The sequence below is a fragment of the Megalops cyprinoides genome, chromosome 15 (genome assembly GCF_013368585.1).
Source record: "Megalops cyprinoides isolate fMegCyp1 chromosome 15, fMegCyp1.pri, whole genome shotgun sequence".
In the NCBI taxonomy this organism is placed as follows: domain Eukaryota; kingdom Metazoa; phylum Chordata; class Actinopteri; order Elopiformes; family Megalopidae; genus Megalops; species Megalops cyprinoides.
Genome location: NC_050597.1, coordinates 22,247,191 through 22,270,421, shown reverse-complemented (window position 1 = coordinate 22,270,421; position 23,231 = coordinate 22,247,191). Strand labels below are relative to the sequence as shown.

At 49.5% G+C, this 23,231-nt stretch overlaps 1 protein-coding gene across 1 annotated transcript in view; it reads left to right on the top strand.

Moving 5' to 3' along the window:
* ttc7a (tetratricopeptide repeat domain 7A) overlaps positions 1-23,231 on the top strand; it is a 68,340-nt gene that overhangs the window by 8,480 nt on the left and 36,629 nt on the right. Inside the window, exons 4-15 of the mRNA XM_036546599.1 lie at positions 89-219; positions 1,594-1,715; positions 2,638-2,716; positions 5,294-5,463; positions 8,498-8,561; positions 9,168-9,305; positions 10,885-10,968; positions 14,502-14,606; positions 15,700-15,817; positions 18,880-18,937; positions 19,255-19,327; positions 20,375-20,535. Coding sequence (XP_036402492.1) covers positions 89-219; positions 1,594-1,715; positions 2,638-2,716; positions 5,294-5,463; positions 8,498-8,561; positions 9,168-9,305; positions 10,885-10,968; positions 14,502-14,606; positions 15,700-15,817; positions 18,880-18,937; positions 19,255-19,327; positions 20,375-20,535 — 1,303 coding nt within the window. The remainder of the gene's footprint in view (positions 1-88; positions 220-1,593; positions 1,716-2,637; positions 2,717-5,293; positions 5,464-8,497; positions 8,562-9,167; positions 9,306-10,884; positions 10,969-14,501; positions 14,607-15,699; positions 15,818-18,879; positions 18,938-19,254; positions 19,328-20,374; positions 20,536-23,231) is intronic.

Sequence of the window (23,231 nt, the reverse complement as noted above, 5' to 3'; positions counted from 1 at the left end):
GATAAGAGAGGCCTTAGCAGTACGGAAATGCACCGCTCCCAGTCAGACACACCTCTGTCCTATTCTCACCCCCCCCCCCCCCCCCCAGGTCTGTCCCTGGACCACCAGGCCGTGTCGGCTGCTTCCCGCGTCCGTCTGTGTGAGCGGGAGGAGGAGTGCCTGGCCTGCTACCTGAGGGCCTGTGATACAGCCCTGCTGTACCTGCAGGAGCTTGACAAGGTGAGTGCAGGTGGAGGATACCCTCATGCCCCTGAAGCCCTAAATATTGTATACATGTTTAGGTGTGTGCTGAATCTGTACAGATCTGGTTAATGGTAGCTTTATAGTCCCATTGCTATATTTTTATATAGTATAAATCTACGAGGGTAGGAGGTACTTATAGGTTCTTATAGCTTTGATTCCACTTGGATGCATAAGGAGGGTAGGGCAAATAGTGCAAAACTGGAAATGTTCATGGATTTATCCTGGAAGTGTTGTTAGGAGTGGGGTACAGAGGAAGGGAAAAGAACTCCGTTCTTGCCGTAGTGATTTACAAGGCCTGTCTGCACTGAGTATGAGGAGGAAGGATTCAGACAATCACTTCACATCACACTTCTCCTTAAAGAGGAGTTTCCAGCTTCTTCCTCCTGCCCTGTGTACATATGTTAAATATATATATATATATATATATATATATATATATATATATATGTGTTATAGTGGAAGAGTATTGCTGTATCACGATCCACTATTTTAGGTTGGAAGGTAGGTTTTGGCATGACGACATACAGCTTCACGTGCTTGCCAGCTTGCTTACCACCACACAGCCGTCTTCTGGGTCTGAGTAAAGAGCTCTGTGTCAGAGGCCTTCTCTGATGGTAAATGTGGGTGTGCAGATGCTGCCAGGCGTGTCTCAAATGAGATGCCCTTTGCTCCAGCCAGCTCTCCATCTTTCACCTAGTAAAGCATGGACTCTGTGATGCCAGTGAACCACCACACCAAATACTGTATTATTCAGATCAAGGGAGGAGTGAGTGAGGGGTGCGCCTCCTGTAGATTAGGCCACGGCCCATGTTTACATTACCAGAAAGCTTACCAAACAACTCCGTGTGCCTTGTAAGCTCTGGCTTGTTTCAGGCAGAGATAATTACGTTTTATTGCTTTTTTTAGCTGTTTGTCACCTACCTCCTCAATTGGGGCCAGCCCACAAGGGATAAGGGAATTATGCTTGGAATGTCTGTGCTTGCATTGTGCAAACGGGACCACCCTTGACCACAGGTTGAACCGTTGAATGTTAGAATGTTGAAATTATGAAATCATGAAATTTTGAAATTATTACAAAGATTTCAATTGCAAAGTCGCTTGTTTAGGAAGAGGAGCGCTGTCTGCCTCATGTGTCACTAGCTGTCTCTCTCTCAGATTGGTTCTTCATGGATCTGGTGTCTGTTTGGTATTGCTAATCCTTCTATCTTGTTGTGTTGGATGCTGGTAACCCTCCACTGTGGATGTTACACTTTTAGGAAATCCTGTTCTTGGATTGGTTCATTTGTTACTGGCATTTAGTTAATCCACTGTCTGTTGGTAACTCTGTTCTCTGGTTGGTTGGTGTGGCAGACGATCAGCGTACCACAGAAAGGGGCAAAGACCAGCATATCATCAGCACCAGCGGAGTTTGAACTAAGCTTCTTCCAACAGGCTGCATTACAGAGTGCATACCTGTCACTACTGCACAAAGGGTAAGTCTATGCGGTGTGTTCCTCAAGAGGATCTGACAACCCCGTGGGGCCTAGCATCTTTCCAGCTTTTCCAAACATATTGTCATTCTTACTCATTTGTGATTTCTGTGTAGGCATTTGATAGTCGACATTTATGTACTGTCTGCTTTTGTTGAACTACAGGAAATGTGTGTGGTAATACTCTCTGTGGACACCAGGTGTCAGTACAGTCTAACACACAGAGCTAAAACAGCACTTATCTCACATGTCATTTCTCACTGTCAGAGCAACAGCACTACACACAGGGGAAGGTCTCTTGTTATGTACGGTTATGATGGGTCATGGTCATCTGTCACGTCTCTCTTTTCCCAGAGATAAGTGCTCTGAGATGTTGTAGACACAAACTGTCACCCGCCTTAGAGAGCAAAAAAAAAAGCAAAAGCTTCTCCATTGCTGTCATTGTTAACTGATTGATGAAGTGTCAGAAAATGGAGACACTTTATCTCCTTTCTCACTTGTCATTGTCTAAATGATGTCACTGCAATTTGTCAAGTTTTTTACTGTCTCACTCTTGCCTTCAGCGTCTGCGTCTCTTTCCTTTATCTGTTTCACGTACCTCTTAAGGTTCTCAGCTCTATCATTGTATTCCGGTTTATCACTTGCATTGTCTCCCCTCTCTCTCACTCCCTTTGTGTCTCCCCCATATGCAATATTTGTCTCCCCACTATCTTTTTAAACTTCCTCTACCTCTGTATCCAGCTGTCTCTGCCTCTCTTGCCTTAGTCTTGCCTCTCTTTCTCAGCCACTATCCCCCTGTTTCTGTCTCACATGTCTCTCTCTTTCTGTCTTTATCATTTTTGTCTCCCTATTTCTCACCTATGTCTCTGGGTCTCTGTCTCACCTGCCTCTCTCTCCTGTGTGTGTGTGTGTCTCTCTCTGCCAGTCACCTGGCACAGGGTGCCCACCAGCTGCGCAGGGTCCTGAGGGCAGTGGACTCTCGGGGGTCCCAGAGCTTCAGAAAGGTGAGTGGGTGTCGGGTACCTCTTTCACTCATGCTGAACCCGGCCAATTGCAACAGTCCTCTCACAGGCTCGCTGCAGCAGGGTTCGGTGAAAGGGCTTCACTGAGGTTGTAAACTGATCACCGGGGAATCACATCAGTCACAGCTGGAACAGCAGAGGCACGGTCAGCATCTGTACAGACGGGCCGAGGGTCTGTCTTTTGCCCCTGCGATTGCGTGTGGGACTGCAATGACAGTTCCCTGGAAGGCCCCCCGTGGCTCTCTGCCGCTGTCAAGGAAGATGTCTTCAGTGCCGCAGACTCTGTCTTTCTCTCTCGCAGTGTGACTCAGCAGAACTGGGCCGGGTGGCAGTAAGTCACACCTGTGCCGCATGCCAGTGCCTGTCTGCGCGCGATCCATCTCTCTGACGCCGGGGGGCGCCACCCAGCGAGCTCCATGTCTGGTGTAGAGGGAGGGGGGGGGGGGTTGCGGAGTGCAGACACCGTGTTGCAGAGGGACTGCACCTCCCAGACTGCCCACTCTAGCATGTGGGGAAGGGCGCAGCATACAGCCATACACAGACTGACACACAGTAACACACACTCATACATGCGCACACTCACAAACGGTTGCGCTAATAATGCACGTAAACACACATGCTTACACACACACACACACACACACACACACACACACACACTTGTTTGACAGAGGGGGCGAAGTGGGAACTTGAGATTGAGTTTTCCCCAACTCCATGTCGCAATGCAGCTCCTGCTGGGATGTGGTTGCCTAGCAACAGAGCTTTGGTGGAGCCGCTCATGATTATGCAAGGGCCTTCATTGATTTGGGCTGCAGCTCTTTCTCTCCGAGGAGAGAGCGCCTGCACCAGAGCTGGGGCAGCAGGTCTGTTATGGAGCTGGTGGGTGACAGGCAGGGGCAGTACTGGGGCTGAGGGGGGAGAATTCTATTTTACCAGTACTCACAGGGGAACCTGGATCTGTACACGTATACATATGCACACACGCACCACATGATCCAACTGCTGACACATTGTGAACCCCTGTCCCCTCAGGCTTGCACACACGCATGCACACAGGCACACATGCACGTGCACACGTGCACACGCACACGGGCACATATGCACACATGCACGTGCACATATGCACACACACTCACAGGCACATATGCACACGTGCACACGTGCACGTGCATGGTTACATTCATGTTTCGCAGGTCTGCTGTGAGCCCCTTGTTATCTGCCTTCCTGCAGCAGAATGTCAGAGCTCTGCCAGATCTCCACTGCTGCCAGGATGAGGACCAGTAGAGCAGAATTCCACTATACCGCACTTATCCTTAAATCACCACTAGGTTACAGTATATTACAGTCGGGTGTGTTTGACTACAAAGGCAGCCACTGCATGGCTGCTTCTGTTCCCTGTGATCTTGTACTCACGCTGGCAGCACAAATTGCTGCCTGGGGAGCACTCTAAACAGGAAGAGGGGAGCTGAGAGCGGCAGAGTGGGAAACGCTGTAAATGGGCTGCGGCAGTAACGTCAGGGGAACGTTGTTAAAGCGTTGCTCTGCAGCTGTCTCATCAACAAAACTGTCAGAGGAGATGTGAGCTATTTTGGAAACATAGTTCAAAAAAAGTGAAACCAAGAGAGGCGGAAAACTGGAGAACTCAGTTAATTGCTCATTATATTGACCAGAAAAAAAACATGTCTAGAATTGCAGTAAAATCCACCTATTCAAGGGAGAGCTCTTTCTCAGGGTCCTTCGTCTGATTGGTCTTAGACTCTGCCTTTCTGTGCTCCCTGATTGCGAGTTTGTGTTGGTGGAAAAAGGGTCTGTGGATCTGGTTTCCAGGGTAATCTGATTTATTGGTTCGTTAATGACTCGAACCCGTGAGCCAGCTCAGCTCCAAGCTGAGTGGAAAGGAAATCAAACAGCCCACCCCGGCCATTAAGTGGCCGTGGAGGGAACAGAAGGTGGACAGACCAGCATTTCCACTGTCATCCCAAGGGGTCTCAGTGCTGATCTAATCATGGCTGAATGGGTTATGGACGGCCACAGAGAAATGTTTAATTTACTTATTTTCTCCCTGTCCCGCTGTTTCCACTGTAGTCTTGGGTTGAACGCGCACGGCGGCTCATAGGCGATTCCACCAGCAAGGGGAGTCAGGGAGCCGATTGTGTCAGGAGGTGGCGTACGATGAGGAGATGAGAAATGTGGGTTGCAGGGCAGCTGGTAGGTTCAGGGAGAAAGCTAATGTGGCACTGAGCAATCCGGCCATCATGCAACACCCTCCACGCGTTACCCCACTCCCAACACACTCCCATCATCCTCTCCCGCAATCACATCTAACTGCTTCACAGATCAAATTCCCACCATTTATACTGTGACCAGAGACATTATAGTGGCTGAGAACTGTACACTGGTTTTTCATTTTGGCAAAAAAAATGGACCTGTCTTTTCCAGGTGAAGGCTTGACAAGTTGCTGTTCTAGCTCCGTAGTGTGCTGATCAGGTGTTGTGGCTGTTGCTGTGTGCAGCGTGAGTGTGCTGTCCAGCTCTGACAGCCCTGTTCTGTGCTGTGCAGGCGGCCGCGCGGAGGCTGGCGGAGGTGCTGCTCAGCTCTGTGAGCGAGGACAGCTACTGGGACCCCCTGTCCCCCCCGCCTCTGGCCTGGCTGCACAGAGAGGGCGCGGCGGCCCCCAAAGACGCCGTCTACCCGTCCTCCAGACCGCCCCAGTTCTACAGCACCGACAGGTGGGCCACTGCCCCCCCCGACTCCTGCTTGTCCTCTCCTCCCATCCTTTGTATTCTGCTTCCTCCTCATGGGCTTTTTTTCATCGCTTTTTTTTTTTAATTGCCATTAATGGGAAAAACTGGCATGGCAAAATATCCTGCAAAACTTTATTTCCGTAGATTACTCCTAGGTGTAAACTTACATTTACTCCGCATTATGTACGTAATTTTGCTTGCTCAGTGAAGTTAATGCAAAGTTAATCACGTTAACAGGAGAAGCTGGCACTGCGTATTATTTTGCAGAATTTCACGTAGGGGGAGGGAGGTCTGCAGACTGCTGCTGAATTTGTCTGCATGTCCCCATGCAGGTATGTGTCTGCACAGTGCAGGCCTAGAGAATGATGTTGCAGCAGAGCAGAGTAACCTCAGAGAAACACCGTGACATAAAAACTGAGAATGAGAAGATTATAGCAGAGCAGATGCCACCCCCCCATCCTCTGTTCGCCCACATTGAGACACATTTAGATAAGTGGAACCTCAGGTGCGCTGTCCTCTTTCCATGGAAGCTGAGGTCACACGAAATGTCCACAGACTCGGAACGGCCTGACCTCGACCGGGACGCGAACAGGCGACCGTCGGTGCCAAGCGGCATGTTCTCCTTTGAGGCAGGCGGTTGACACGTACAGTGGCCCGGTTTCCCCGAGCAACCAAAAAATACGAAAGATTTTGTGCACTGCTGCTGCAGGTTTCCACGGGGTGTCTGAGTCAGACAGCATGAGAGCTGCTCTCTGTGCTCATTATGAAACATTCATTCGGAGCTGGGAAGAGTAGCTAATCATAACACCTTCCTGTGAGGATAGCATTTCTAGAAATGCATTAACAAGCATTTTCTACATTAAGATTTCTTAAAAGTGAGAGTGTTTTTTGTGATTTCAGAGAAATGGCATTTTGGAGCATTCCTGAACGTACAGGCCTAGTTATTACTATCATACTATTATACTATTATACTATGCTAAATTTTAGCAGATGATGTTACTCAGAGTAATTCACACAGTATACAATTTTCTTGAGACAATTATGGGTTAAGTACCTTGCCCAAGGGTACAACAGCAGTGCCCCAGTAGGTAATCGAACCAGCAGCCTCATGATTTTGAGACATGCTCCTTACCACTACACCACATTGCTGCTCCTTGTTATTGTTTTCAGGAGTAATTTAAGAGAATTTAAACTGAAACACATTTGAGGGGGACACATGTTCTCCAAAGCAGTCTACCACACACAGCGCAGTGAGGACTCCCTGTCCTAATGTTCGCTGTGACACATGTCTGTAATTGACCGAGGCAGCAGCATGGCAGAAGCACTTGTAAATGCTGTGTGCATATGCTTCACTTGGTTTGATTTCACTTTCACTCAGTAAACAGCAGGTGCCCTCCTGGTATATACCAGGTACTCTAAAATTCCTGGAAATCACAATATGATAAAATAGCATTTTGTTAAACTGACAACCGGAAAGTATATTTTGCCCATTTTTCATTATTAACTATAATCATTGAATATAATACATAATCAAACTGAATAGCGGAGTGCAGTTCTCTTTGTATATATGGAAATTCATTTGAATGTAACTGAAGGGATTGCCAGACAACATGTCACTTGTCAGGACCAAAAAACAGTATTGTTGCTATGGGTAATAAATGTTAATAAATGGAAGTTGTCTTCCCTACCTCTCACTGACAGTATCTGTAATTTAGCATATGGCGTAATTGAAAGTGTTTTGTTTGTTCAAAATCACATACACATACAATCTATTCATACACAAACTGTGCACTGTAGTAGGGGCGATTAAGCCCCTGTTGTTCAGACTGCCTACCCTGATGGACAGCAGGTTCCAGACCCACCTGAATAGTGTATCTGCTTCTGCTTGCTCAAAGACCCCTGCTGTCTGCCGTGTTACAATGATGACCACAATGATGATGATGATGATGATTATTGTCTTATACCTGCTTGCCAGATGCTCTTGTGATCTAGGGCATGTTACATGACTCTTGTTATTCAATTATGCACTGATTTACTCGGTTGAGTTAAATAGCTTCCTCAAAGGTGGAACAGCAGTGGCCCCGTGTGGGAATGGGACCTGCAGCCAAGGAAACAGGCAGCGCTGGCGGCTGGTTTGTGTACACATGATGGAGCCCCGCGAGGCCTTGCAGAGACACGCAGCCGTTTTTCTGCACAGTGGCTGAATGCATCAGCTTTGCAACAGGGAGGTGAATCACAGCCTCACCAGTGCTGCGGTGGGGCTGACCTTTGACCCTGCTGTGATGCTGCATGCTGCTCTGCTCTGAAGAGATAACTGGCGAATCCCGGGGGTTGTGGTATGGGGTGGTGGGGGGGTGGGTGGGGTTAGTGGCCTCTTTGAGTGCCATCTCTGTCCCTCCGATGGGGATAAAACACGATAACAGAGACAAAGAATGCGTACTGACCAGGCAGACTCCCAGGAGAGCAAAACTTTCCCCTGGTGAAACATTTCAGCTCCCTGACAAGATGTGTTTTGTTGATGACCTTTTACAGTAGCGGTGGTTCTGGACTGCAAAGTGATAGAGAGACCAAAACAGAAAGAGATTAGAGAGAGTGTGGATAGGAATGAAAATGGAGTCATGCAGAAAGAGAGAAAAATAGAGCAAGCGAGAGAGGCAGAGATATGGAGAGAAGAGAGATAGACAGCATGGAAGGAAGAAAGAGAGATGAAAGAAAGAAAGGAGAAAAGAAAAGGTCAGAAAATAATAATATTATAACTTGACAGAATTAAATATTACGATGTGAAGAAAGGGAGGAAGAGGAAGAGAAAGAGAGGGGGAGGGAGAAAGAAAGGTGCTTTGAAGCTGGCCACCAGACACTGCAATGGAGTGTGATGACACAGGTGCTCTGTCAGGGTCCAGTTCCCGGCTCGCAGGTGATATATGAGACTCTCCTGGCTCTGCAGGTGATATCAGGCTCACTGACCTGCGTACTACATCACTTCCTGCTCCTGTTTCCTGTCTCCCCCCCCCCCCAGCAGCTCCTTCTGTCCGCAGGACGTTGTGGAGGAGGCCATACTGCTGCTGCTGATCAGTGAGTCCATGGTGAGGCCCTCTCTATCTCTCCATCCCTCCCTCTCTCTTTGTTTCTCTTCCTCTTTCTCCTTGTCCCTTTTCTCTCTATTCTATCTATTCTGGCTGTCTCCCCTTTCATGTATATCTATTGCTATTGTCACCACTCTTTCTTTCCCCTTCTCCCCATCCCTCTATCCTTGTCCCTCCAGCAGGCTGTTTCTCTCTGTCCTTGCACCTCAGAGGTGTCAGACTGAAGTCTTTATGAGTTCATTTACATTTATCCTTTTTGAGTTAAGGGCATGTTTAAAGTTTGCCTGTGGTGAAGAATATACCTGTTTTTCCAGAATTAGAGTTAGAAATGCCAGATTCAGACTCTACCTGTGACACTCTATTTCTCAGAAATGTTAGAAATGGCAGATTCAGTAGGTGTTAAGTGAACTGTCATGTCATGCTGTCTGTCTGCACAAGGCAGCTCTACTCCTAAAGGGCAGGACCGTCACTGCAGTTGCTGCAGACACATTTCAGTGAGTTAGAGACCCCGGCTTTGCAGACCGGCGGGGCAGTTATGCGGTCCTCGGTTTCAGTGTCCACCAGTGTCTCATCCAGTATGCCTGTGCTCCGCGTCTCCCCCTGCAGGCCAGCGGAGACGCAGTGATCAGCCGCACGCCTGACCACGAGGAGGCCCGGGAGGCCAGCCTGCAGGATGCCACCTCCGTCTATGACCTGCTGAGCATCGGCATGGCCAGGAGGGGGCAGTACGGCATGCTCTCTGAGGTGAGGGAGAGGCGGAGAAGGAGGGGGCTGTGGAGGGGTATGGACTGAGAGAGAGGCGGAGGGATAGAGTGGGAGTGAAGCGTAGGTGGGGAAGAGGAGGGCGCTGAATTTAACTGAGGGGGTAAAGGAGTGATCAAAAACAGAATATGGACAGAACACATACAATGTAGGGACAAACCTGTGGGACATTGTCTATTTATTTACATCATGTCAGTTTAAATTTGGTGGAAATTTCAGCACCCCATCAAAATGGTGCTGTTTTGAACAGACCTTCTTCCAGCTGTTGCTTTTTTGACTCATCCCAACTTGAAGTTTACTTTGCCAACACAAGAAAGGATGTACTGTATGTTATGATGGGTTAATGAGGCCTCTTGAACTCCATGATGTGTAGAGCTACCATATGTCACTCATCTGCTCATAGCAAATAGACATTGACAAATACTATTCATTCCAATCGCTGACGACACATGGCTGCTCCACCCACCCATTATCGGTTCCTCACTGTCTCATAGCCCTGAACATATGCAAGAGCATTATGGAGAAAAGTGCAGGGTTGGCAGATATAACCCTGCTAGTTTCCTGAAAGCACTCTCTGCGGTACTGCTGTGTACTCTATTCGTTATGACCAAGGATAAGTTACATCGCTTGTAATCACACATAGCTGATTATTGCCCAGTGCTTGGCGAACAGAGACAGCGCCCCCTGCTGTTTGTCTGACACAGCTCACCTGCACGCCCCTGCTGTTTGCTGGTCATGCTGTGCTGTGGCTCCTTTATGGGCTCAGGCCCAGGCTGCTTCTCTGCTGCTCTCAGTGAGAGGGCACCGCCGTTCTCTCTTACCCCCCTCTTCTCAGAACCTCACTCTCACTGTCCCTCTGTCTCTTTCCTTCTTTGACTCTTGCTATCAGCGTTGTCTCTCTGACCGTCCCATTCCCTCTCTGCTCTCACCCCTGCTCTTCCTTCTCTCTTCCTCTCCTCCCCCTTCCTCAGGTTGGCTCCCCCTGTTGCCCAGGTGTGCCAGAATGGGCATGGCTTCGGCTAGCAGATCCAGGTGAACCAAAAGGCACGAGAGACAAGGACGGGGTGACACCAGCTCTCTGACACATCCGCCTGTCACGCTCAAATTCACACCTGTGTGCGCACACCAGTCCGAGGCTCCCCTCATTGCTTGATTTGTCTGTGCTTAATCACTCACTCCCTGTCACTGTCTGTCTTTTCTCTGCTAATCTAATGAGGGCGTCATTCCGCTGCAGCGCCGCGACTCCCCTACTAATGGCCTTCTGTTCATGTTCAAGTGTCATAGGTGTCAAGGTCAAACAGTAGATATAGCCGTAACCATGTTGGTTTTATGTTCAGCTTAACCTTTAACCTTTGATCTTTAACCTTTGACCTAACTTTCTTTACAGTGTGTGTGTGTGTGTGTGTGTTTGGGTCATGGGCCTGTTACACCTTTTCATTTAGATGTGTGCTGGGACACTGGGAAAAGTTAACTCATTACCATTTTCAGTCTTGGGAAACTGTAGTGCTGAAATGCAGAAATGTGAATGAGCCTTGTCTTTCTGTGTCTGTGTTTCCTGAAGTGTCTGGAGCGGGCCATGAAGTTCTCCTTTAACGAATTTCACCTCTGGTACCAGCTGGGCCTGTCGCTCATGGCATGTGGGAAGGTGAGGCCTGGTTCTGTAGTTAAGGTAGTCCATTTCTTCAGCCCCTGCTATTCCATCTGTCCAACCGCCAAGCTTCCTATGCTGTCTGTGTGTCTGTTAGCCCTCTTAGCTCATAACGTTTTCACAATGTTGCTGTGACATTGCCAGCAATGTGTTAACAATTGTGAGAACATTCTGGGCTGGCAGCCTGAGGGGCTTCTTGGTATTTAAAGCCTGCAACGTCTTTTGGAGGCATGCTGTCAGCTCGGAGTTTGACCTCACCTCTGACTGCGGTGAACGAGACAGGTGGCCTGACAGCGGAACGTTCTGGAGTCTTCTGACAAGGGCGAGGTCTCAGAGCCCAGACTGAAAAGTGATCTGTGTATGGAGTGAGCGATAAAGTGACACCTTGGATTGGTAGAAATAGTGCTGTCCGTATAAGGCAGTAGGACTTCCCTGGTGCCATCAGTTCATCTGCTATTCAAGGGACTGGTGATTGAGTGTGTGCATATGTGAGTGACTGCACATACAGTATATGTGTGTTAATATGTGTATGTATGTGTACGTGTGTGTGTGTGTTTGTGTGTGGATGCATGTGTGTGTATGTGTGTTACTGCAGCAGTACAGGGCAGCCAAAAATGTGGATCGTGGTACAATCGAAAATAAACATTATGTTATGCCACAGTCCAGCCTGCCGTCTGAACAACTGTGACAGAATCATTGTGCAGTGCCCTCTCTGAATGTCCTTGTCTTACACTGATATAACTGTACTCAGGCCCCAGCGAGCCCGGCCATCAGCAGTCATGGAGAGACCACAGTAATTCATGTCAGCTACCAATCAGGTGCCAGCCCTGAGCTCCTTTCCTCACCATGATAGGCTCTTTTAGTCTGGAGGTCAGGGGTCGCCTGTAGGAGGTCGCCACGGAGACTGCTGATTCAGACACATGCGGTGTGGGGGAGACCAGGGGTGGGGCTGTTAATGCCAAATTCTCCTTGCAGTTTTGCTGAAACAGCAGTGAGGCTCATGCAAACAGCTAGAAAAATTGATTACTTGTTTAAGTGGCTGAAGGGAGCTGGGTCTTCACGATGTGTTTTATTAGGAGAAACGTGGAAGTGGTTTAAGCCTTGATTGCCGCATAGGGTGAGAACAGCTGTCTAGCTAATGCTGACTTTGTCAGACGACCGCTGACACAGTCTTGGCAGAGACGTCAGACCCAGACTACGGTCTTTCTGTTACAGCCCCGCTTTATAAGACGATGGGATAGCAGGTTTGGAAGCCCAGCAGAGTAATACCAGACGGGGGTCTGGGAACAGGGTATTAGGGCTGCACATCTCACCAGCGAGTCATGGATTTTCAGGGCGATGATGTAATCAAGGGGAAACAGTCTGTCGGTTTCCTTGGTGAACCTGTTCTTCGTTGCTAAGCGACTGTGTACAAAAAAAACACGCTTGTCTCCTGGCAGCACAAGGAGAGATAGAGAGATAGGAGCTTGAGGACCTTGTAATGGCATCGTCATGGATTTGGGAGCAGGAAATCCAGCCAGTCGTCCGGTCAGGACAGGTGCCCATGTTCACCTCTAAACCAGTCACACGCCCCCTCTCAGACTTATTATAGAACCAAATTCATTCCGGGGCTATTAACTGCAGTGTCGGTTTAGCACCTCCGCGGTGCTCCCACAGTTCAAAATTAGCGGTTTAGTGGAGCTTAGGGAGAAACGTCTGCCAGTAGGAGACGGATGTTTCAGAAAGCAAACGCCCCTGTGAAATCAAACCGGCACAGTGTTTACCGTGCTGGCTACTGGTAAAATAATTAACTAAACGTGTGGCACATGGGGACAGGCCGCCCCTCTGGAGATTCAAACAGGCGCGGCTCGCACTCTGTGCTTAGAAAACAGCTGATTCAAGGAGGACAGAACAGTTAAGTAATAACGCCCCCTCGCAGTACCTGCAAAAGCACAGGACCCCCTCCGTCCCCCTCCCTCCCTCCCTCTCTCTGGCATACTGCACTGCAGCGCTACCGTGCCCCCCCCCCCCCCCCCCGTCGGGCTGAGACCAAGAGTTTTTAACATGCGGTGCAAACGAGGCCACCCACTTGCGAGCGAGTGAGTGCACGCTGAACTAGGACGGCAGCCTACTTCTCTGTATAATTAGCGCCGATGTGCAAAAAGGGCGGAGGGAAAGAGGGACGGGCAAAGAGACGGGCGGAGGGACTCACGGATGGACGTGGAGTGGTGGCGGCTCGCTCCACGCTGCGTGCACCGGGTGTATGCGTGCGGACCGCGCAGGCACACCAGCGTGGGCCCGTTCGGTAGTGCACCTTCTGTTCTCGCACACAGCGCTCTCTGAGGACAAGGATGGAAATAGCTGATGTAAAAAAGGCTGATTCATGTATGCTAATCGGTCGCAGGGTTTTTTTTGTGCTTGTTGAAAAGGGAAGTGCATAACGTTCGGTGCTTAGGTGTTAAGGCACAGTGGGCTAAAAACGAAGATTCAGGATGAGAATTTTTAGACTATCCCTATGCAATCAACAAACTTGTGCCACTCACCAGTTCCTTTTTGTGTCAGCTGTCCACGGCATTCCTCCCCCACCCCATCAGTCCACGGCAAGGTGCAAGCCCTTCCTTGGACCTCAAGCCAATCACTTATGCCCCATACTATCATCCCTCATAGTGACTTAAAATTCATACCAACTGAGTTGGTAGTGTGTTGATGTCTCTGCAAGGATTTCTACAGTATGTGCTTCTGTCTGACTTTTATTGCTTACAGATTACAGTTTTAAAATTCTTTATTCCATTTAGACAGCAGGCCTTTCACCTTTGCCTCAAGGAATTTTGAATTTTATTTGGTCTGTCTGTCTGTTTGTATGCATGAAATGACAACAGGAACAGTATGCTACCACTAGAAGCTGAGGGATGAGGGTGTGCAAGCTGTGCACTTTAAAGCTTGTGCTTTGCTGGAGAAATAGATGTACCCTGCCCAAGGATGTACACCAGCAGTGTCACACCAGAGGTTTGGTCTTGTGACCCTCTGATCGTATGGCCTCATGATCCTTCCTTCTGTCCACTACACCACAAATTGTCTGTCCCTGTTTTCAGCTGGGGTGGGACAGCACATGTAAAGTCAATGTTCATCTCTCTGTGTTGCTGTGCCTGCTGTCTCTCATTGTCTTCCCCGTCTGTCTCTCTTCTTCCTGTATCGCCACACTGTTGAGCTCTTAGTGCTTGATGGGTGGGATATATGTTGCAGAAACCAACATGGGTCTAAATGCACAGCGACTTGCCAATGTCTCACTAACTGCAATGGAGAAACACCAATACATTGACATTGGTACTATAATCCAAGTTTTATTCATGGTACGTGTAAGAAATAGGAGACATTGTGTGCTTTTGATTGACATGACTCCACTCATCACCATATTGGTTCCTGCAACTCCAGCAGTGGAAGGTAGCTTCCTGTTCCACTGCAGTTCTGTTCAGTTCAGTGCTGGCTTTGCCTCTCCTTTTGCCTTGCCGCTCTGTGCTGTGGTGACGCTGTGTCTCGTCTCCACGTGGCAGGGTTCAGGCGCCGTGTCTGTGCTGAAAGAGTGCGCCAAGATGAGGCCCGAAGACCCCACCATCCCCCTGCTGGCGGCTAAGGTGTGCATAGGACAGCTCCACTGGGTGAGTGGCACCCGCGCGCACACACACGCGCACACACAAAGACGCACACAGAAACACTCGGACACGTGCACGCTCTCACAGTGGAGACCACCCAGCGCCCCCTGAAACAGGAACACTCCCCCCATGGCACACCGCAACCCACATACGCAGGCGCACGCGTGGAGGCGGGCCGTGGATTACAGGGGGACAATAGCTGGAGATTACGATCGCCGCGGGGACTGGATAGGCAGGGACCGTAAACACAGCTGGTGGAGGGAAGGAGTGAGCGGCAAAGCCTAAGCGGGGAGATGGAGATAATGTCGGCCGCGGAGGATAAGGAGCTTAGGCCGAGGGAGGCAGGGGGCACGGCACCCCTCGCCCGCCCCCCCCCCCCCCGCTCGCAGATCTTAATCACAGCGGGGGCTAATGGCTATGAAAAGTTGCATTACACAAAGCCGCGCTATTCAGGCCAGCGCTGATGCGGCGCGTTCGGGAAACAGAGAAAAACAAAAACGCAGCGCGCCAGCTCAGCGGCATAATGGCAAGGGCTGATTACGCGGCAGGTTTGGGGTCGGGGGAACATTTTGGAGCAGCTGGTGCGCTCTGACAGTGCATATAGTCGATGTTTAATGCTTTTGTTATGATTTGAGTGATGAAGCGAAATCCTAAAAACCCAATCCAATACATGTTATGACATGTGGCGGGATGGGGTGACCAACTGCAAGGCTGATCGCTCCGGTGTCAAACAGCAGCTGAAGCTGAAAAATAAGTTCTGAACATCCCCCAGTTGTGGGAGGCCACTGCAGGCTCTGGAATGCAGCGCTGGTACTCTGCAGAGAGAGCGGCAGACAGAAATAGTGTCCTGCTGCTTCTCTGGCCTGGTTTAAAAGGCAGACCGTAATCCAGTTGTTTCACATAGGGCGTACTTGCGGGGACGGCAGTGCCCAGTCTCGTCAAGGTGACTCCCTTCAGGTCGGCCTCAGACGGAGGAGTCTGAACTGAAAAGTCCTACAACACTGCATCCTACCCTACAGTAGGGTCCCTGCTGCTGTTGATTCCAGCGTTTTATCTCTCCCTGTTTGTCTGTCTGTCTGTCTCTATGTCTGTCTGGCAGCTGGAGGAGGGTGAGGCCCTGGCGCAGACAGTGGTTGCCATGGGAGATGGCGCGGCGGAGTTCCTGCCCCGAGCGCACCTGGCCATAGGTCTCTGCTGCAGCCTCCAGGCCAGCGATGGTGAGACAGCTGGGGGTGGGGGGGCAGCCAGTAGGGGAACAGCCAAGAGAGGAAATCTCAAGGGATGTTTTGGGGGGGGGGGGGGGGGGGGGGGGTGGCCAGTAGAAGAACAGTAGTCACGAGAGGAACATCAGGTGATGTTTTGGAGGAACAGATAAAGAAATACCAAACAGAACAGTGATGATTATCACCAAGGAAGGTAGTAGGAGCAGCCAGGACTAGAGATATAGCATGATAGAGCCAGTGAGTTTGGAGAAATGTGTGTGGTGTTTTCTCTTTCCCAGTGAGTGACAGTACATCCAGGCTGCCCCAGTATTAAAGTCCAATCAATGCCTGTGGGTGGTGGAATTTAACAAGAACAAAAAAACAGTGATGTAGAAATTTGCTGGCAAAGCCTTGATGAATCTCCATGCAAATCCAAAAGCAAAAACCAAAAACAGGTCTGGAGACCTCTGCTCCAGAGCCCTAGCGCCAATCAGAGACTATCTACAGTCCCACTCTGTGTTGTATGTTTGTATCCACTGCAAAAATGCCTTAGCGTTCCAGATTTGAGGAGAAAATAAAAACAAGGTCATGTGTGGATTTCTCTCTCTCTGTGAAGAAGGGATGATGATACTCTGGGATCATGATAGTTGCTGTGCCTGATACCTATCCTGTTCTCTGCTTATCTGATATCCAACATGGATTTTCTCTTATGCTGAAAAACAGGCACTGGTGCATATAATGAAGGACTACAGGACTAAGGACTAAGGATGATCAAGGACCATACAGCATCAGCAATCAACATTTTTTATGCCCTGCTAATGTAGTCAAAAGGGGCATTGTATTTTGTACCTTGTACATTTCCTGACTGCTCTTTAATTTTTGTGCCTAACAGATCAAGGTTATAAAAGAGAGAGGTTTTGTTTTAATTCCAGAGTCTGACTCAGCCATTCTTAAACACTGCAGCCTTTGATGAAACTAGACAGATGCTCTACTCATTGTCTGCTATCTACTGGCTCTATTGATACTCAAAGGTGAATCTAAAGGTCACAGACTCCAGCAGGACTCTTCAATTACAAGTGTCTTACTACCTCCCTCCCTGTTTTCCAGTCCATTATGCATTTTTGACATCTCTATAATATAAATGACCATACAAGCTGGCTACTGCCTCATTGCTGGGTAATCTACCGCTCCCATTTCCACTCCCATTATTCTGCAGTATGTTGGTGGATGCTAATGTGATAAAATGCAGCATTTTCTATATTTCACTGTCTTAGTTCCTCCTCTCTACTTTTCATTCAGGCAGATGTCTAGCCACTGAGGACAGCCTCCTCTCTAATATTTCCAGCCTGGTGCAGCATTTTGATTTATGCTGAATTTTCTTTATCATGCTGGCCTGCCTGTAAGTGCTGTTATCGTAGCCGTGGCATGGTGTCTGTTGCTTTGGGAAATCAAGACCCATGCACCTACGGAGGCACACTGCCGGTTCTGCCTAAGTGCAGATGCAAAACAACAACAAAAAAAGACACAAAAAAACAACAACCCAGAACCAGGGAAACAAGAGTTGATGCAGCGGTAACACAGTCATGACTCTTATCTGATGTAACTCCTCCAGCAGACGGCAAGCGCTCGGGCGCATGCATAATTCAGGGCCCCAAATTGCATGTAAATGTTTATCCAGGTGCCCTGGCGGGCAGGAATCGCGGCCCCAGACGGAGCGTCGTCATCTGAGATGAGACGTCTGCCCCTCAGGAGCCCCCCCCCCACATTATCCATTAGGCCATGCAGCAGATCTTACCCCCCCCACAACGGGGCTGTCATGCTGTGTCAGCAGGCAGGCTGCATGCGCAGACACACACAGACAGGCTGCATGCGCGCACACACAGGCAGGCGCTCGCAGCCGGGGCCTTGATGGATTCCCCGGTCATGAGGAGGCTGTGGACAGTCAGGGGGCAGGCAGGGGTCGACTGCATTTAACTGGGGAAGCTGGTTAGGTTCCTGTCCAGCAGGTGCATGTGTCCCAGAATCCTCTGGGCTGGTGAATCAGAACTGAAACATCTGTAGTGTCGAGAATGTTCTGTTCGGCCTATCTTTACTCTTAATTTGTGCAAAATCTGGAGTGAATCTATCAGTCTGTCAGGATTGGTCTCTGAGGATCACAGGGTCTCTGACTCTACTGCAGAATCTAGCAAGTTTTTCCATTAATAACTTTTCTGTATGAAGAAATACTTTCTTGTGTCAGTTTGCGATTCATGTGGGATGAGTCCTCATGTAGAGTATTACCCCTTTCCCGCTGGAGATCAGGAACCAGGCTGGCCTGCGGTGGAGCCACAGCCTGCTAACCCTGTACAAAACTTTTTTCTTTTACATTTCATAACCCACAAGTGGAGCTGTGGTACGTGCTGTCACACCGAATGCTTGTGTCTGCCAGAATCAACATGATTGCCAGTCAAAGCCGTGGTTTTCCTGAAGTAATTGCCCTCCGTATTACTTCGATCCTCCCCTAGTTTGCTGTGGTCAGTGATGGCGCCGTGCCCTTCTGTCCCGACCATTTCTATCTTCTCAGCTTTTAATGCCAGTGCTGACAGAAGCAATGGAGTTGCGCTGCTTGCCAGCCCCACCCGCAGTAAGTAGGCCAGCGCTAGTAAATCTAGCAGGCTGACCTGACCTGGGTCCGCACAGCAGAAAATGGAAACCCACCAGGAGCCACGAGCCGTGTGAGCTAGCCTGGTTCCAGCTCTACAGTGTCCCCAGTTATAACAGTCCCCCCCATAATCCCACGTAATCCTCCAAAACAAAGTCGCTTTCAGAGCTGACTGACAGTGTGTTCTCCCTCTCTCTCTGCCTCATAAAAGGGGTTGAACACTTTTGTGCCAGGGCATTGAAGGATTGCTTGAACCGAACGACAACATTTTATCTAAAAGAGAGGATTGTAATACTAGTACTGATAATGCATTTGTTGATAAAGCGCTTTTCGTGGAAGGAGCTCAAAGCGCTATACAAGGAACTCAGAGTGACCACATCATTCTGTCTTGAGTGTGTCCACCTGCCTCTTTGTCTGTCTGTCTGTGTGTCTGCAGCCACTTTGAAAGCCACTCGGGACGAATTCAACCAACGAGCGTTGGAGTCATTGCAGAGGTGTGTTACTCCCTGTCTGTCTGTCTGTCTGTCTATGTGCCTGTACGAGCAGCCCTTGCCCCATCTCAATACCTGTTCTGTAAAAGTATATAAGGCACTTATATACACAAGGACACAAGGAAGTATCAATAAAAAATAGCTAAAATGCAGTGTTGAGTCCTAACAAGAGTGAACCTGCAGCGAAACTACCTTGAGGAGGAAGGAAAGGTGGGTAGTGAGAATGTCAGCGTTAATGCTGTAGCTGAAACTTTCCAAGTATGAGTCAGTCAGTCTCTATATCTCCCTCTCTCTATATCTCTCTCTTCCTCTACCTACAGAGCTCACACACTGGATCCAGACGACCCTCAGATCGCGCTCTACCTCTCCCTTCAGCTTGCCCTCACCCGCCAGGTCAGCTCCTCTCAAAGGGGTGCACACATACCCCACTCCTAGCCAAGGGCAAGGGAGAACTAGTTCATTTGCGCACCTGACAGGGAGGGGACTCTATCTCAGCACCCAATAAGGGGAAGGAAGTGACTCCACGGGGTGAGAGAGGTGACTGCATGTATACCCAGCAGGGGAGGGGATAAGGACTGGATCTGTGCTCTCAGCAGGGAGAGGCAGGTGTCCGTCTATATATCAAGCCAAATGAGAGATGACTGTCTCTACAGCGCACTGAAAAAAGGTTCTATGTAGAACCCCAATTAACCCTTTTGTCTAATAGCATAGGATGGTAATACAGGTGACTATGTGTATTCAGCCAAAAAAGAAACAAGGGGGCAGTATTTGGCAGGAAGCAGAGACCAAGAGGATGGGGGTGGAGCAGGAGCAGGAGAACTGGCACAGTGTGTGCACTGGGGCACGGTGTGAGTGTCTCGAGGAAGCAACAGTCCCACAGCACTGCCGCGGTTCCCTCCGGCCGTTTTCGCGGAAGCTCGGTTGCCATGTGGAGCCGAGGTGGGAGGTGGCCCCGCGTCGGTGGGCGGAGTTAAGCACTACATTTTACACTTCCTTCCCTGGACAATCTCAGCTGTATGAGCAAGTAAACGAAAGAGTTTCTCCTCCCGGGGGTGTGACTCATTCACGGTTGCCTCTCACCTCGCTGGATCAGTGCGTCAGCGCTGTAACACAAATAGAACTCATTAAAGATCTGTTCTCAGTATACAGGGAGGGATTCCATTAACAGTCTCAAACATGACTGCGTGCTGTTTAATGTTGCCAGCTCTTATTTGCTAAATTCACATATATGTGGTGTTATTCTTGCAAATGCAAGAGCTTCAAAGCCAGGGTAAGTCTATTTAATATGAAACTGAAGTTGTATAGTACTCAATGTGAGTATACCGAATTAGCCTGTCATATAGCCATTTGTAAAGCTCTGAAAATCTGTGAACTCCACATCTTCACATCTTCCCCGCCTCCTTATGCCTTGTTCCCTGCTCTCTCTGTCGCCCCCTGCAGGTGTCAGCAGCCATGAAGCCCCTGCAGGCAGCGCTGTCTCTGCATGGGGACGACTTGCACTCCCTGCACCTGTTGGCTCTGCTTTTCAGTGCCCAGAAACACTACCAGCACGCTCTGGATGCCCTCTCCCTCGCCCTCGGCCAGCACCCCGAGAACTTCAGGTGGGACCCCCTTACAGTACCCAACACCCCCACTGATCTCTGGTCAGCGGGCGAGCTTCAGGTTGGGCTCTCTGCTCTACCCAACCCTTCAGGTGGGACCCCCTTACAGTACCCAACACCCCCCTGACTCAAGGTCAGTTAGGGAGCTTCAGGTGGTGGTGAAATGCGACTGGGGCTATTTGCATTGCATTTGGAAGATCTGTGTGCATAACTCACCTGGTCATACAATGCTTCAGCCAAGGGCCTGTTATAAACCTCAGTTAGTAGGCAAAATCATCATATCAGTATATATGAGCATTATATTCGTTAGCTGCCTTGCACATAAACACTTGATGTGAGTGTATGTGTGTGTGTGTTGTGCTGGAGGCCTGTTGTTACTGTAGAGCGGTCCAGCTTTCCCATCGTATCACAGATGTGCCAGAGGCACGGTCGAGGCTTTCTGGGGCATGACGGGGTTTAACTCAACCCTCTGTTACACGTTGCAAAAGAGCCGTTCAGCGCATTTGGAATTTGTGTCCCCTCTCTTGTCAGACTAATCTGCGAGGGTGTAAAAATACCCCACGGAGCCTGGACACCCCTCTTTAGGGCAGACATATTTTAGGATAAGGTGACTGTGGGCTCCATTGCAGCTCAAACAGGTTTGGCCCTTATTTAGATGTGGCAGCAGGGTCCCCCTTTTGACTGCACCGTGTCCCACCCTACATGTACACGCTTGCTCCGAGACAGGGGCGAGCATGTACCCTGTCCAAGAAAGAGAGCGACTGAGAGGGGGCTGCAGGGGAGCAGTGTCTCACCCCTCAGAATGTCTCCTTACACACAGTAAATCTCGAGGACAGTTTCGGTGACTCACTCTGCATTTTATCAGCGCTGATCTCATTCACGCTGCATGTAGTGCGCCTGCTTATGAAACCAGCGAATGTCCAGTATGCATTTTAGCATTCCTCTGAAAAAGAGGGCATATTTGAGTGTGTGTGTATGCACATACATGTATGTGTGTGTATATGCGTGTTTGTGCGTGTGTCTCTGTGTACGTTCCAGTCTGCGAATGTGTTCATAACGCAAAACATAGCAGCCTTAGAGGCACAGTATGTCTCCATTAACCTAGGCTTTTGTGGCAGTGTTGCTTATACTAGCATGACCACCAGGGGTCACTGTGATCCTCAAGCTTTAAATTGTGAGACGTAAGCTTGTGTGTGCGCGTGTATGCTTGTGTGTGTGTGTGCAGTTTGCATCTGCATGTTTCTGTGTATGTGTAAATCACCTTGTCCCACATTACTCCCCCACTCCTTAATATGGTCCTGCTAACCTCCCTGCCCCCTCTCCTCTCCTCCCTTCTCCTGTCTGTCTCAGTGCAGATGCTTCTCTGCTCCCCTCTCCTCTCTGTCTGATTGCAGGCTCTCCTCTCCTCTCCTCTCCTCTCCTCTCCTCTCCTCTCCTGTCCTCTCCTCTCCTCATTCTCTCGGTGTGATTTAGCTGCTGCTGCTGCTGTGTCCCCTCGGGCTGTGCGCTGGCTCAGGCACAGGGCACTCGAGTCCATCCCTGCCATCCAATCCAGAGGGATCTGGAGCTCGAACCCCTTGAGAAAAGGTGTTACACACTCAGTCCCTCTGAGAAGGAGTTGCGAGAGGGGGGGAGGGACCCGTATGTGAGCGAGGCGCTGTCGTTGCAGTCGTTTTGGGTAACAGCATTACGCCACGTATCAGGCATCAGGTTGGCGATTTGGCGTCAGGTTCGATTCCCTCCAGCGTTTCGGGGGATGGGAAGCGGATGACAGCCCGGCTCTGCTAAGGGGGCTCGTCCTGATCCGTGATATCGATCGTCTGGGAAGACTCTGCTCTCTGTCCAAAAAATGATGCATGATTCATCCATCTTAAAAAAGAGACATCGGTGCTGTTTCTCATGTTCACCTCACTGCACCTTCGTTATTCAGCGAGAGAGTGCAAATGAGGCAATTGGCTTCTCCATAGCCTTTTAACATTTGGTAACATCTGGGAGTGCCTATAATTTTACGAAAAACAGGACACATAAAACACACACATATCTAATTAAAAACAGAATTAACTGGTAAAAGAGGACTAGCAACCTCCCCACCCCCACCCCCCACATTATGCTTGGGGCAGAATATGGGATCTCCCTACTTCTCCCTTTATATTCTTACAGCTACTACAGACACACTCACATGCAAAGGCACACACACACACACATACACACACACACACACACACACACACACACACACACACACACACACACACACACACACACACTCACACTCACTCAATGTTCTCCTCTCTTGTTTTCTACCCTGGAGACCCTTGACTGCTCTGACCCATTTAAGGGCTCCTCTGAAGCTCTGACCAATCACAGACCTCTGAGTGCCAGGAATCCCCGTCACCCTGGCAACCGTGAGGTCATCCTTTCAGAGCTCAGTGGCTGTTTCCAGTGGTGGTGGTGTTTGGGGGGGGGGGGGGTAGTAGGTAGAGAGGTGGGGGGTGGGCAATGCACTTCCTTGTGTTTGGCATAAAGCGATGCTTCTCTCTGTTCTTTGTGTGTGTGTGCGTGTATGAAATGAAAGAGGTTGTAGCGTTTTGCTCTTGAATGTTACATCACCTGGGGTAGGGTATTCCCCCACCATGTGTGTCCCCGCCCTGCTTGGTGGGGGGGGGGGGTGATCAGAACATTCTGTTATCCAGGAG